This window comes from Varroa destructor, unplaced genomic scaffold (genome assembly GCF_002443255.2).
Source record: "Varroa destructor unplaced genomic scaffold, Vdes_3.0 BEIS01000002.1, whole genome shotgun sequence".
Classification (NCBI taxonomy): Eukaryota; Metazoa; Arthropoda; class Arachnida; order Mesostigmata; family Varroidae; genus Varroa; species Varroa destructor.
Window position 1 is genome coordinate 40122246 of NW_019211455.1, and position 16733 is coordinate 40138978.

General features: G+C 42.3%; 1 protein-coding gene across 2 annotated transcripts in view; it reads left to right on the plus strand.

Moving 5' to 3' along the window:
- Positions 1–16733, plus strand: part of LOC111243680 (uncharacterized) — a 128061-nt gene that overhangs the window by 101636 nt on the left and 9692 nt on the right. The window contains exon 2 of one of the 2 annotated variants that reach the window (XM_022789594.2): positions 14797–14901. In XM_022789594.2, the coding sequence (XP_022645329.1) occupies positions 14872–14901 (30 nt within the window). In that variant the 5' untranslated portion in view covers positions 14797–14871. The remainder of the gene's footprint in view (positions 1–14796; positions 14902–16733) is intronic. The other variant, XM_086981211.1, reaches the window with a different exon arrangement.

Below are 16733 nucleotides of genomic sequence, written 5' to 3' on the forward strand. Positions count from 1 at the left end.
TAATCTGTATGCTACAGTATAGTGGGGTGTCGCCTGCGGTTGGCATGCTCGATAGTAAGGCCGGGAGAATCGTATGATCAAACACTGAGCTTGGCTCCATTGCTCTCTATACTTGGCGCGCACCTGATTATCCTCTTTCGGAAGAGAATTGAATTAGAGACGAGAGATACCTGTCCCATGAAAGGCAAAGACCCCCTGGTTTCTGCTTAAGGGTGCAAAAGGCGTAGTGAACAAAACGAATATCATCACCAGCGTACTAAACTTATGCCACTAGCTTTAATATTGCCCCTTTTACAGTAGCTCAATGTGCTACGCTTCGCCATACAAATAAACGATGGTAAGACAGTATCAGCATTTTCGTTTTTGAACAAAAAAAAACATCGCTCTCAAAGGCGAATACTATTAAGCTGGCAGTATGCACGCATTTTAAAACTTGAATACATTCAGATCAATGGATTGTTTTGCTAGCGAAGTTTAAAAAATAAGGACCTATTTGAGAAGTGAAATTTGTTGTGCAAAGAAAAAAGCAGAACGACCTATATGTTTGAGCCTTTCCTAGGGCTATATCGTTCATTAATAGCTAACAGCAAAATTCTTTTCAAATCCGAATATGCTATACGATCATCGTGAAAACTATGTCAACTTGTCAGAGCAAAAAAATTGCCCCATAACGATCTCGTTAGCCAACTTACGACCTAGCTAGCTTGCTAATATAATGAGCGATTGCCCCTAACTAAAAGCACCGGCTCATCTCGGAAGATCAACATGGCCTCTCCAGTTTTGTTAAATGACTGACTACTTCATACTAAATCATCGTTGGCCCATGTAGTGTCTCTTTTTTTTTTAAAACCAACAACTTTTATAACGCGCTTTGTGAAGTTGTATAAGCCGATGCCGTAGCTGTTTTCAACTAACATTTTGAAAAACTAATAAACCGTTTAGAGCGCTTTTTATGCTAGAATATGCGGTATGGAGTAATATTAAGTATAATTTGTATCTCCCCTGGCAACGGTTGTCTTTAATGTGTTAAGTATATTATGGTCTATTTAGTTTTGTCATTCTCCACACGTGGGGCATCGATAACAGTTTATTTCCTTAGGAGCTGTTTACCTCTTGAGTGTATATCTTATCAGCGATTCGTTACGAACCTACATCGAGTGTCTGATTTCTTGGATTGTGTACTTTCTAGCGAGTAACATGAATTGAATTAATGGACACCTCGTACTTGACACGCTGCTCGAGCGATGCATCTACCTTGTATGGCAATGCGCCGGTGGGACACGAACGACTTTGGCAAATATAACATCTTTTTTCCAAACGAAAACGGGATAGACGCAAAATTCGGTAAACCTGTTTCAAAAACACAGAGTAGAGCCTGCTCGAACCCTGAATTGTTTGAAGGACGGTTTTTCCGGGGTCAATGTAGCGTTGAAACAAGTAAGGATCCAGCCAGGACCAGCGTTATAGGAACAAGTAAGTTTAGTGGGTACTGCAGAAGTCAGAAAACTTTGGTAGATGTAGGTATGAATAGCCCGAGATTTATAAACGAGATCTGCACATAAAGCGCTCTAAAGAAATCTGTTCCGCAAACTCGTAGCTTTGGGTCTGTATATGCGCTAGCCTGGGGGATAAATAAGGTCATGTTTCTAACTTTATGTATTTCTAAGAATAATTTTATAAGACCGTGTAGAATTAGGTGTATTTAGCTGTGCGTTCTAAAGGCTGCAACAATACTTTGACAAAGGACATCAGTACTCGCTGTTATGCGATCATCGAAAAGGTTTAGTGAGCCTATAATTACGTGACTGGTTCTGTGACTGTACATTCGTTGGGTCTCCGAATCGGTCGCCGTACTTGCCGGAAAAACTTCAGCGATCAGCGACCGTCTTATAGGCCTTCTTTCTTGCAAAGCACATCTTCGGAGGTCCTACCTGCGTCGAGCGACGACCGGAGGCATGGGAGCGCCAAAGCGCCGGAGCTACCAGCAGGCAAAGGAGGTCTATTTAGTCATTACCCTGTGATTCTTGATGTTGATGTTCTCAAGCAGGCAAAAGTTGGGCGATTAATTGGTACACAATGTGTACAGTTAAATTAGCGCTATAGATTGGACAAACACGGTACACTAGAACGATACCAATGCACACTTAGCTTATAGCATTGACATTCAGTATCGCGAAGTTCTCCTCAGAGGGATGAAAAGTTCCTTTGGGATTCCAGGTTATTTGCCACCATTATACACCAGCGAATATCTGGTCAATTTTGTCTGCCAAGCGTTTTGAGCTACTGAAATTTAAAAGTCATTTGATGCAGGCTTCACATGAAGGACGAGATAAAGCATTTAGAGATTTAGACAAATGTTCTTTATCTAAGAAATAATGTACAGGTATTAAGGTGTATATTGCTGAACATAGCAAATGGTAAATAGACGGCAGGTGCTCCAGCTAAAACAACTACAGCTCGGTCTAACGATTTCACGCGAACCGTTATTTTCTATTTAGTGTCTTGTTTTTTTAAACAAACTTAATGCTTTTATCAGTGTTTGTGCTACTTTAACATTATAATACAAAAACTAACTAAAGCACCCTGATCTAGCACTTCGAAATGGTCAGTCATTGTGAATTTGTTCGCTATTTGTATGCATAGTTTTGTTAAGCATGGGAAAACTTTATGGGCATTCATGAAAAAAACATAAGCGGTATTAATGCATTCCGGTCGCATCTGGCTCATTTATTTCTACATTAAATATAATAGGCAGCTCGCTGGTAAATATCCAGTTGTTTTCTTATCCCGCCCCCGTCAATTACTTCGCAGTCAACTTTCTTCAAAACTGAACATGTACGCAGAAAGCGTCGACGTTGCTCTCGCATGAAGGGTTAGCAGTAGTATAAATTTTTGGAAGTTACGAGAAGGGCTATTTACTATTGGCAAGGTTATACGGCATCGTAGGATCGCTGTGATCCACTCCAGCTGATGGCCTTCGATCACTAAGCTCGAGCTTCTCGGTGCCCCTAGGGCATCCAAGGCGAGTAGGCTCGTTAAGGATTACCAAGACAAACCAACTGAGGTCGCACTTACGAATGTAGACACAGTCATCAGAGGACCCATTTAAGATCGTATACGTGCGCCTCTAGACTATATATAGTGAAACTAGAGCTTCGAAAGGGTCGAGACATCTCGAGAGCTTCCCCTCTTCGTTTCGTGGCGGGGACACAGATAGGGCAGAGCTGTAGAAGCTAAAAGCCCATTCTGCCGCTGACGATGCTGATGCTGTTGCCTAGACCGGCTTCCCTAAATAGAGGATTATTCAGTCAGTATTTTGATACTATAGGGAAATCTGTTTCCGTGTTGAGGAGACACTTCGCCGGACACACACTGAACTAATCGATATACTAAATGGCTAAATTTCACAGTTCATGCTCAGTGGGTGAGAGAAAATCGGATTGATCAGTAGCGCGCTTAGGTGACGATGGCGTTTTTCAGATGGTTAACGATTGTCTGTAATTAGTCATGTTACGGTAGCTGAATGGGTCTATTTTTTTGTATTGACTAAACCGAGATGAAAAGAGTTTGATTACGATTTTATAGTAACTGATATGGGCCGTATGAATATGGTTATTTATTTGATTTACCATTGCGCGTTTATATGCTCGATAGAGGTTTACGTCGTAGCAGGCACCATGCCCTCATTGTGAGTTCGGAATCGATGTGAACGCTATCCGGACTTTTCGCTTGATCGCATATCTCCTGCTGTTTTTAAGCAGAACTAGTCACTGGCTTTCACATCAGTTTTGCGCATACATCCAAAGTAATAAGCGCAATTAAGCCAGCTATGGCATCGAATATTACAACATGCAATACACTTGACCCATCACGTAGCACGGAATTGACGGTCCCGGTTTGCCCGCGTAGCTAAGGAAAAACGACTAGGGAAAATATTTTGATCCATTCATTTCTATCTGTAACCTAAAACATATGTCTACAGTAGGAAAGGATCCAACACGTAGGAGAAAGTAGGACCATGAAAGAAGGATGGGTAGGGAGAGCATTTAGGCAAGATAGAGAAGTCTGGCACGTTCGTTACAAGTGACCACGCCTTATTGCAGCCTGCATGCTGGTAAAGATGGTCGATCCAGATTGGCTGCAGCTTAACCTTAGACTCTAGGTTAACTGTTATTTATACTTCACATGGGGTTGCAAGCACCGCTTGAGCATGGCTGCCGCGGGGTAGCTGCTTAGAGCGTCACAGGACGAAGGAAAAGGGACAATGTTTGATTGCATGGATCTGTTTCATTTCGGAGCTAAACGGCCAGCCGATTGAGCTGCCGACTACCTAAACCGAGGCCTGAACAGAACAAGCGGATCTGGACGCCTCAGGAAAAAGGAATGTTAAGCGGAAACTTTTAGTAAACGTTCAACTTAATAGCCTGGCTAGCATGGTAAAGTTAGGTGGCTACCCACGCGACACGCCAACACATACATTGGTATTACGATATGTAGTCGAAAAGCTAGGTAGATACAGAGTAGACTAAAAATCTCTTGAGAGGCTCACTTGACAGATGAACACTTCCCGCTACATAAATCGGCCCGAAAATTCGCTTTTTTTTTTTTTTTTTTTTTTATAGAAATACACCCTGCTGTCTTTAGCAAACATCAAGTAAAGATGTTCCAACTATCGAACTATGAATTAATTAACATTATGCAAAAATATTTTATTTTATAATGTATCAAAAACAGAAGGGAAATCACAATACTACTATAGTCAGGTATAGTACTACGATAGGTTCTGATCGTTTTATGCTTCAAAAGAACCGGTTGCCTAGAGTTTTTTTAGGTTACCGAACTGTTATGGCTAGGTCAGCGTCAAAAAATACATTTTTGTCGTTATTCCAAACGTTATATACACAACAAATTTAGATGGTGTTTAAAAAAAAAAAACTAAATATGAGGGGATTTTAAGTTCCAGAACCTTTAATCGAAACGGACCTGCTTACCGAATCAGATATGTTACTTATCCTGCTAAATGACAGTTGGAGTACTGAGCCTGCTACATTATATATATCTATATATAAAACGAGGTCAGTTCGGATCAAGGCACCGCTTTGAGAGATGAAGCCTTCAAGCTGGTTTCCACTTTCTTACTCATTTATAATTCTACAAAATAATAACACGGGCGGTAGCAGCACTCGCAGGGAACAGTCATAGAAGAAGATGAGCCAACAGAGCTACACTAAATCAATGAATAAAGGTGTTAATGATTCGAGCACCCTCAAAAGCATTAAATAGCATTTCTTGTCAATACGATTTTTTAATGTAGGATCTTACCGACTGCATTTAATGACCATTTCCTGTTTAGCGTAGATCTGACAAATCAAATTGAAGTATCAGCTGTAGCACGCCATATTTATATGTCTAGCCAAACTATGCGTTAGAAGTCGCTATCGTTGCCGTTGTAGATATTGCTTTTTTTTTTTTTACTTGCATATTAAAAACAGTGGCAACAACATTTAAAATAACGATATAAATAATAATATTGGGTTACCGGAAAGCACTAACTGCTTTCTTTTTTTAACTTAAAGGGCATATCTCAGATCATATGGGTCTTGTCAGGCCGATGTTGATGAGGTTTGAGAGCTAAGATTCGAGTGCAGTAGGCTTTATTCAGATTTAAGATAGAAGAACTCGAAAATGAGTGAAATTTCCTCAAAAAATCTCTATGTTTCTATTATTCTTTTACAATGAAAGCACAAATGCTGCTCAGAATCATCTGTTTACGATCGAAGTGTGTTGTCGTGAAGAACGACCCCAGGATGATTCTGTCACTATAGTTCTAAATATGTTAACATGGAAAACATCGACCAGTCACAAAGGAAACACGCGAATAGTGACGTTATTAAGCCTACTTCACTGAAGAGTTATACATGATCTGAAAAATGCTGTTTCTAAAGAAGCTTCATATTCAGATATCGCATAAATTCAAAAAAAGATAATTTATCCAATCATGCTTCCATTTGCGAAACAGATGTACAATGAACATGATCGAGCCATCTCTGACACAGTTCATTGATTGACAGATGATGAAAAGTGGGTCACATACAACAACAATGTGCAAAGGGGTCCGATATGTGTGGCAAGCTTCAGACTGACGCCGAGCAAGGTCATGTGCTGCTCGGTGGGGTTCGAAGGGAATCATGCATTATAAACTGCGGCCGCCTGATTGACTCGAACCTCTATTTATTTTCATTTAAAAAGAGTCTGTATTTTTTTACGTCCCAACAATAAAGTTGTTCGGTATATTCACGCACAGTCTTCCGGTGTAAAATATCTCTTCGTATTTTTCAATACGGGCAACACTATGCGTTACATAAAATGAAATCTTATCACTCGTGTACAGTCTGGCGGCATTTTTTTTTACGCCTCATCGCATCATTGGTCCTCAGCAGGAGCACATCGAATTAACGCAGATGCTTCTGTTAGAAAGTCGGCAAGGTTACTGAAGAAGCGGCTGGAATAGCAGCAGTGCATAGCAGTAACAAAGTGTATGCCATTGCGTCAGGAGAATGATTGCAACATCGACATAGGATATAGCCGACCGAGTGTACCTCGTATGCTTGCGTCTACAGTAGGGTTACCACTAATGTATTATTTCGTAGTGAAACAGGGGCTGTGGTAAGTCTTGCATGTCCCCAGAACCGCCCGGTGACCTATGGAAACCTTCGAAGGGGAGAAATTTGCCCGGGAAGGCACCATACAGATATAGGTGAGTAAGAGTTTAGTTACACTGGTCACTCCGCACTGTGCGATGGCACTGTTATTAAACCAGCAATGACATAGCGCATTATTAAGAGCTGGTGACGGCTCAGCAATAAAGACGGTCAGGGGGAACTTCGGGATATGTCCCCCTTCAACGACCGACCATCATTAACATATCCGCTACGATGGTGCTCGCTGTTGTTGTGGTAGCTGTAGTGAATGTGCTGTTCGCTATGGACGGAAAGACGCAGTCGTCGCCGGCTGGAGGATGGCGCTGGAGGACTGAACGGCAGCATAGGCAGCAAAGCAACATATAGAGGTGTGCCTAACGCTAGAAACGTTTTAGTGGCCAAGCGCAAAAACGCGTCAGGCGATGTTTGCGAAACACCCACTCGTTACTGTTGTTGTAGCTGCTCTCTGTCTGTCGTTCCGTCGATGTTAGGCCTCTGGGCGGGCTTCAGTGAGGGGCGCGATGCAGTACGAATATTCGAAGGAACGAGTAGTCGTAGCTCACTATGCCTGCTCAAACGAGCTTTGCAAAACCAGGGGTTTGGTGCTACTAACATGACAATGCAATGCCCTATTTTCTTTATATGTTGGTCGTTGCGGCTATTTGAAAAAAGCTGAAAAAGCTAGGAGGGTTTACAGAGTATTCAGGACAAAGCGAAGGAAAAAAAGGATCTCCGTTGGTGGGATAAGTGGCTTAAGAGAAACTTCGGAGAGGATCGAGACGCTCGAGAGACGTTGGGCGGGAAGCTAATAAACTGCGTCGCTACAGCCACAGCATCAATCCCCCGAAGAGGGGCAAACGCAGAGAGAAAGTTTTTGGCCCTCCCTCTCTTTTTCTTTCCATGCTTTCCGTTTAAAGACTGGAAGGGGACAAACCAATTCAATAGGCTTTCCCGTTTTGGAGCATTTCGTCACGTATATATGTTTAACTGCTGCCCTTCTCTAGCCTTGATCACTAGTGAAAAAATTATTCCACTAAACGATCTTCTCATTCGCGAAAATGGGGGCGTCGGTGCAGACGGCTCGCGTCCACTTACACAAGGAGAAAAGTTCGTGTGCGAGAAACAGCCAGGCATCAACCAACTACATCCGGGTCTTCTTCCTTTTCATTACAAACCATTACTCAGGAGAACCCACTACGTCTACAGTTAAAGGAAGAGTGGACCGAATACAGAAATCACCTAGGATATATGTGTGCAACTCCAAAAAGCCTTTGTGAATTCATGTATGTTGAGGGATATGGGGTAAAGCCCGGCGAGGGGGACTCTCAAAAACTGTTCGTACTAGGAAAACTCTTCCTTACCGCTGCGACAATGATGTATGTCTGCCTGTTCTGGTTCGCATTGCGTGTTCTCAATCCTTATTATGAACCTAGGTGTACAACACGTTCATGTGTATAGTACCACATGCTCATTTACATGTGTTTACTTCTAATGTAGCGGAATTGTGTGTATATGTTGTGACGGACGTGCTCCTCTTAGAAGCTGCTCAGGGATACTAGATCGTTCAAACGTAGCAGAACAGATATATCATGAAAATTTTGGGTTGTATTATGCACGAAAAAGAAAATTTAGAGGGTTACATCAAGCTTGGGTAAGTAGATGGACACGGTCTTGATCAGCAGTGTCTAGGCGATATTTGTTGATAATCGCATTTACTACACCCACATATTATAAGGTTATTTAAAGAGCTATTATATCTGGGCCTAATTTGTCCTTCGTGCAAGAGTTACCTAATCCAACATCTTAAGGCTTGATTGGCACACTTAACACCCCTCAGGGAAATGTCATGCGATAATCGGCGTCCTTTTTACCTTTGCCGCGGACTCTACGATCGATAGAAAATAAATCGATTCAAATTCTAATTTGTCTGTTGTCCGGAACAACCGCCCCTAACTACTACCTCCTTACGCAGCCGATCGTATGTGGCATACGAAACCCCAATTTTGTGGTTAGATCGAATACTCCTCAGCAGATTTCCGTCACATGCCGAAAGTCCATCACCCAGGAGGGGCGTAGCAATGAAAAGACTATCAAGTACGTAGACGAATGCAGGCTCAAGTGACTGCGGAACCTTGCATGAGATTGCTTGTAGCAATGAGCCAAATATCGAAGACGTGATACGTTGCGTCTGTTTCTTGTTAGCAGTCGACAGGAGCTGAGACCGAATTCAGAATTATCTCTCCATTGCTTGCCGCGCAGTCTCGAATGGCAGTATAGAATGAACCACGTGATGCCTTTACCCCTCAGAGCGCAATGACTCTGGGAAGTAGAAGTGACGCTGGGATTTAGCAATGCAACCACATGAAAAAGTATGCTAGACCACGAAACACAGTTCTTGACAGACAATGTTCTTCCCACGCCACAAAAGTCACATGGACAACGCTGCTGTTTTAGAAGTTTTCGAGAACGGATGGCTGGCTCCGTGTGCACGCTGGCGTTTGTCCTCTATCGTAGTACGTACCAAGGGCGTTATAAAGAAATATTTTAGTGCAGATGACTCGTTGGATGCCCTTTTGATTGCAACAATTAGGCAGTCGCTTGTCAAACTTGAGCTTGCTTCCTCTCACGGCCAGGGTGATATCTCAAATATTTGAGCTATCTGGGAAGAGAGGAAATTTTAAGAAGTTTACTATGAGTATTGCTATTCGAACACACGTGGCACGTATATGTCTAAGGTTTTCGATATAACTGGCACAAAACTCGGGGACACGCGTAATTTCCTTAATCTAGTGACGGACTTGTTGTGTATATATGAAGGGCTATCCATTGTAAGCAGCTTTTAATTGATTATTGCATCGAAGCATTTCTAAGCTAGGCCGCCTTGACCACTTAACCAGTAACGATTAGTTTCAGTCTAAAGGGTTCTGGCTCAGAAATTCTTCGAAGTAAAGAAGATCCCGTCACAGCTAGTCGTTGTCATCTACGACTTCTTCGTCTATACCCAACCGTCGTTACGTCTTATAATAGCCATTATAGATAATTGTTGTTGTTGTTCCGGTATCGGCTAGAAAATGACTGTGTAACGTAATGATTGTACATGCTTGGTATTTCAATAAGCCTAATTTCACCCTATTTTTCTCAGCTTTACTTAGCTAATACAGTTTTAGCTGTTCGGCAATACACCTCCAAACGTAATCGTGCAAAAGGTACGGTATAGCTCTAATCTACATTTCGGGCAAAAATGGTTACTCTGTCTCTAAATAGGTTTGAGAGTCCATAGAATTAGATGCGCAGAGTAATAAACAAAAAGAAGCAAAGTTGAGCTAATTGACATTATGTATTTCGCAAGAGCCAACTGTAACTATATGATATTGTTTCTTCCAGGACAATAGGGTACAGTGCACCACGTTTTAATTGCGTTGCCTATAATAACGGCGTTAGTTCGCTCAATTGTACCGAGTGTTACTCACTCATCCGCAAGCGACCTTGAACGAATCTGCGTAGCAGGGTAGAGAACCGTTGGGCAGGCTTTATGCTGGACATGGCGGCTTATCAATATTTTACGACGGGTACATTGGCAAACCGAATATCTTCGAGACGCCAACAGTTGCTGCGCTTCCATATTATAACTTTTAAATAGCCAATCATCGGGTACGCTATACGTTTGTTATGGAAACAAATCTAAGCAAGCACAGTGACGGAGGTCGATCGATCTATTTAACAAGGACTCACTTCCCCCAGTGTCCCCGTCTCCCGGCTTGGCCGCGGAGATCTGATATTTTCATACAGGCGTGCAATTTCTGCACGAATCCTGGATGATTCACGAGGAAAGTGTTGCACGAATACTACTGTTTGCTATAGGGATCCATCCGTTTGGTTCACCAATCCACCAAATAGTTCTGCCACGAAATCTCGTACAATATATGTAATCCGTATAGCATTAAAAAAAGCCTTAAAATCACTCCCGCACGAGATGTGCATCTAATCTATATATTACAAGTGTTGCCGTAAATAAGATTGCCATACGTATATTCGAATACTCATATTTGAATATTTTGGGACGTGTTTTTTTTAGTTTTAGCCCATTTTAGGACGTACGGGCTAAGACTCCCGGAGCTCTTTCACTAGTACCCTATGGGACGGGTCTAAGCATGAGACTTACTTAACGATGACATTTAAATAAGGTGCAACTTGATCCGCCTGCACTGCCTGTTTCCCCCGTTGAATCGTAACTCTTCAGTGAACCTCACACTTCAGATCAAAAGCCAAAGCTGTTTCTCCCACACGACCCTTATATAGATACTGTAATATTTATAACCTGTTTTATTGGCAGACATTTTGTGTGTACAGATGTGCCTTTCGACGTGTTCGAATTAAAGTCGACCAGGACATGGCGTTCACGTAGTATATATACGTAAACTGGAAACGCCATACAATTCTCCTGTTCAATTTAATTGTCCAACGTAATAATAACGACGCGAGCAAACGACCACACCGCGGCATTGATCTAGACCGGATTCGCATGTAAGCTGAAATGTTGACCGGCTCGTTCAGACGTCTAAATCTCCCTGGATTCGACACGGAAAACCCTATAGCCTACTAGGCACTACTACTATCATCGCTTATCGTTGGGGTGCTTCAGTGCTGCTGCTACCTGACGCAGCACCACGCTGCACTCTGTCACCTGGTTACCTACTGCTCCGTATCGCTGCCGCTGCTATCGCTATAGCGGCGACACGCATAGTGGTTCTTGGCATGAACACATGTTGTCTACGTGCGTGAACGAATCAGTTGCCATCGGCATCAGGACATCGCCAACGAACAAACGGAGCGACCATTCCTCATACGACAACGGGTGTTTTATGGAAGTCAACAGCGGAAGTGGCTGAAGGCGGCAAAGAGACTGATACGGAGGCAGGTAAAGCAGGGCGGCAAGCCTGCACTGAAGGCCTGGTCCGCTCCATAGAGCTACTGCTATTGCTCGTGTTGCCTAGTTCGCGTGTGTGTTTAGCCTGTATCCAACGCTGCTTGTCGCTGACGACGGGTGTCGTCGACAAGCGCACATAGAGTTCGGAGATACGCGAGTGCAGGCAAAGCTTCGTGAGAAAAAAGCGATCTACAAGGTCTGCCTTCCCAAGCGCCGTTTAAGGCAGGAGTATGAGACGTCAGTGCGCGTTAAGCTGGAGTGAGGTGTCTACACCAGGTGGGTTGTAGATGTGTATCGATGTGTGAACGCGAAAATGCGAGAGAGAAAGGAAGGCAGTACAGAGACTCGCAGCGGATGCCAGTGTTGCGTAGGTACGTAGGTGGTATTTTCCTTTGACGGCTATTTTCTCAAAAGGCCCGCCCCAAAGCGCATTCTCCCTGCTGCCGCTTCGGCTTGTTTCACCTCCTCCTGCCTGAACTCGTAGTATAGTTACACGACAGTGTGTCGAATACAACAGAATACACGAGCAGTAAAGGAAGGTGACATTCTGCACAGAGGTGTCGTCAGCCGTAAAGCGGCGGACCCGAAGGCAAGAAGGCAGGGGGTGGGACATAGACTCCACTGGTTCGTTGTGAGTCCTTCATCTTTTGGTCTTCCTTCGTACTCGTCGTGTTCACTTGGAGACATGCTATTCTCTCCTATATGGCCAGGTTTTCGGAAGGAATGACTCCGGTGAATGCGACAACAACACCAATAGCGCTGGCGCGGGACGACGTGGTGACGTTTCCTTATGACGTTATTATTCACCCCTTTACCCCCTTTCCCCAAGCTCTGACTTATGTAGTTATCAAAGGATTTGGCGTTGACTACATTGCACCGGTTTTCTCTCTGTGGGTCCTTTTGCATCTTCTCTTTTTCTCCGTCAGCGAACAAGCTACAGATTCGGACCGTTCGCATGCTGTTTATTGGTGTGATAAGCCGACGTATCTGAGGCCAAAATATGACCCCTTTCTATCATGTTTGGGCTTGGAGATGGTGCCAGCGTCACTATCGACAGTGTCAACCTTCTACAGAGTTGGCTTGAAAGGGACAGAAGCGCACTTTGAAGACCCTGCTGTAACGTCTTCTCTATACTAGCGCATCGCCAATGCATCTGTTGCAGCGGCCGTAAACTGCAGATCTTGTACGCGACTAAAGTCGGAGTTGATACTGTGATGGTTCTATAAGGTCTTTTAAATAAAGATAATGAAATGAGGTGGCAAAGTCACGAAACGAAGTGTAATAACAGGTGAATATTTGATGAGGTGTGTCGAAGACTATGGAGTTGTTTAGTCTGTGGGCTGACAATGGCTAGGCGAAATCGTTCAGTGAAGAGTTAGAATCCTTTTCAGAAATTGTAAGTCTACGTTATTATAAAGGATAGATATATAAAACACATTTTCACGTCTAACCAGCAAGTGACGCTGCTGTGAAAATTTTATTTTGGCCTGAACGGAAATCTAGCGGCGCCCGACACAGGCAGTTTTTTCTAATCTGTGGTCGAATATGTGCTTTGGTCGCATAGTAAAAATAAATACTATATATAATATTATGCATAAATAGTATATATAATATTATGCTTGCTATAACTTACCGAAAAATAACGTACTCCAGGGCCCTAATACCTCAGGAGGCTGTTCGATAAGAAGTCAATTTTTGTCGTGAAATAATAATCTATATCTATGGCAAGGTGCTCTAAGTAATGCTTATCAATTTTTTCTCGACGTTGAGAATAAAGCCTATTGGTACTTGAAGTAACCCACCAATCATGACGTTAGAGTTGCTTGCTTTAAGTTTTACCGATTTAAAATCATGTTGACGATTTTAGCAGATTGTTGTTAAGACCATTGCTGGTAAGACTCAATGCGTTTGCAACACACCGACGGGTTCTCATAGATAACTGTGTACATACAATTCTATCTGATACGGAATAACTGAACCATTTAATTAATTAACCATCATTAATTAAGCACTATCGGTGAAACAAATTGATATTTACAACTGGCGATCAAAAATAAATAGCAGAAAAATTCAGACATGTTGAAGACTGATCGTGTAGTTATGCTGTCAGATTGAGAGTAATTGAGAGATTTGATTCCACCATACATCGCTTGCGTCGTTGGAAGAAGGCTGGCTGTACAGGTCTGTATAAAAACATCTGGGGCATTGTACAGATTAAAGTCGAAATATCTGTTTCTAAACCAGTAGAAAGAAATAGTTAATTATTATTTATTATTGAAGCTCAGTTATAGAATTGGGTCTTCACCTTTAGTAGGAAGTTTTCCTGGCGACATATTTAATAAAACCAACGTGCTAAATAGCTAGCCGTGCAAATATCACATGCGAAAGTTAATCTTTCCCAATTTACGTGATGCTGATTATTGAAATCAATCAAGTATACTCGCTATAATATTTTCTTATACTTTTTACTCTTATTATTAGTATTATTATTAGCATAGAGGTCAGACGCGATGGGATGATTGGAGACCGCTGAAGATTTCTTTTGGCAGGTCACAGGAAAATTTCGGGCCACATTTATCGCCCTATGTATTTATGTAGTCTGCTAATTCAAATTTAGATTCAGTTCACGGTTTTTTTTTTTTATTATATTGTCTTTATGGTACAAATCTCAGAGCAAAAATATTGCTTGATTCATTTGCTGAGATCGATTGTCTGCTCCTTTCTACATCTGATTGACGACTGATACTGTGACTCGCATCAACTCTGCACTATTCAGCCACTGTCAATAGTAGAAGGAACCAACGTCTCGAATGGTCAGTTTGTGAGGGCTTCTATTTTCGCTAAATGGGGTATGTGGAGCTTTTTCGTTCACTTAACTAGCTCACTTCCTTTTTAGCACTCGGCGGCGTTACGTTCTTGCTGTGCCTCTCTATATCTCGCTGCCGTCGCTGTGGGCGTTCAGGCTCTACGGCCAAACAAGTCGTCTTTACTGTTATTATCATCGCTTTTCTATTATCAATTTGACGTGAATTTATTGAATCGCTGCGATGATTACCAGTGGTTCCTGTATGCGATTTGACTGTGTGTAAACACTTCTTCATTAGAAGATCACATGAGCCCCACACTCACGCCTCTGTTTTTTTTTTGTTGTTTTTGGTATAATTTCAGCAAATCGTTGGATCGGACGACGCAGCAAATGTAGGCCGCGATCTTGATCTCTATTTTCTCGACGATGAGGACTCCATGGATTCCCGCCAGTCACAACAGGTTATCGTACGTTTTCAACTGGAAAAGCATCATGCTCGATTGAATCACTAGTAGTGGTGATGCCCATAGTTGCGACGTTAGAAAATAACCCTTAGGATAATGCAATACATTTTCAAACAGTCAAAAGTTTCGTTTGCTAGGGAGAGCTAATATTTTCTTGGTGAAACTGATAGAATAATTTCGAAAAAATTGCGTTTATAACACGAATTTTCAGGCGACACATCAATAATCATTAAATGCAGGCGTATAGATTAAAACTTACAATTAATAGTTGCAACGAGCAAAAAAAATATCACAAAAAGCTATATACGTACATATGATCGCGTAATGTTTACAAATTATTCTCTAACATACACACACGCTCATTTAACATTGGGAAATTATTGATATTTTCTCTTTAATATTTTTCTCATTTTTAACACATAATTTTTTAAAAATATATTATTAATTTAATATTTTCACTATGTGTGAGCTATAACTGTTACGACTTTATCCAATGGCAACAACGTACAAGATCGGAAGTTAAATCATCTAGACCAGTCTATCTGTATAAGACATAAATATTTCGAATTTACGTTTCCGTCGTGATAGGTAAGCTGGTGTATTCGCTTATTAAACAAAGGAACCTTCAGTGAGATGGAGTCTGTATCCGAAACAACACTAACAAAAGAGATTAAACAAAAACGTTAAAATTGCAACATCTATTTAACAATGTACAATCCAAGAAGAACAAATCTCTACGTTTATAGAGATAAATAGAGTCAACCTCAGGCTATTTATCGACGTCGCTTCTATTTCGAAGTCCCACAAAAGTCGCTTGGAAAATCTTTTGGGGGAAAAGAAGGTCGACGATCTTTGCCATATGCGCGTATAATAGAGATTTGTATAGATACGAGTAAATAACTTAGCTCTGGGCAGGGTCGTCATCTAGTGGTCCTAGACGAGATTATTACGAGCTGATTAGATCTCTGACCGAAGTCCTTGGCCGTGCCGTTCCTTTGCTCGTGTCTTAACCAGGTCATATCAGTTTAAATGGCGTGGCTCTTAGTTGGCCTTCGTTGCTCAGCAGCAACCAAGGCAGAAATGGTGGGTGCTAGTTTCCTGCCTGCTCAGTCAAACTGACTCGCAAAGGGGGTTGAGTGTTCATCGATATCCAGAGCTTGTACAGAAAGAAAGCCAGTGCCGAAGAAAACTGCCTGAGTCAAGCATGGGTATCAAGGCTTTCCACTAGTGGTAGCTCTTTTCCTACTCCGTATCCCTTGTAGGATTTCTAGCACACTAAGATTATACATACTAGCAGAATTACTCGTTAACCATAGCTGTGAAGCGGGGCTCCAGACAGAGGCGTTCCTGTCTATTGCTAGCAATGCTGCTTTTAGCTGGATAAGTAACTCTGACCTTTAGATCTTCTCTTGTGAGAAGAAAGATAGAAACTGGCCTGGCAGCAGTGCCTAAACTCTCCAGGGCGTGCTTTATATAGCACAGCGCTGCAGTAGCGAGCGAGGCAGGGCAAGGTAGGACTCGGGAACTGACCAAGTAACCACCAGGACTGAAGGATTGCACAAGGAGAAGATAAAACCAGTGGAACAAGGAAGGCAGTATTGGAGTTCTAGGACCAATGCACTACCTCGATCTGGCTACTAACTGCTAACGTTTACAGCTTGCTAAGTCCACTGAGTTTACTAAGTCAGGAAAAAACAGAGAAAAAAAAAGCCTTTGCCAGGTAGACAGCGGAACGCCGAACGATACAAGGCCTGTTTGGCCTAGGCTTTTCGGCAGACTGGTCTTCTGCATCATTGCAGTTTAGCTGTGGAAGATAATCACTGATTATTCTCGTT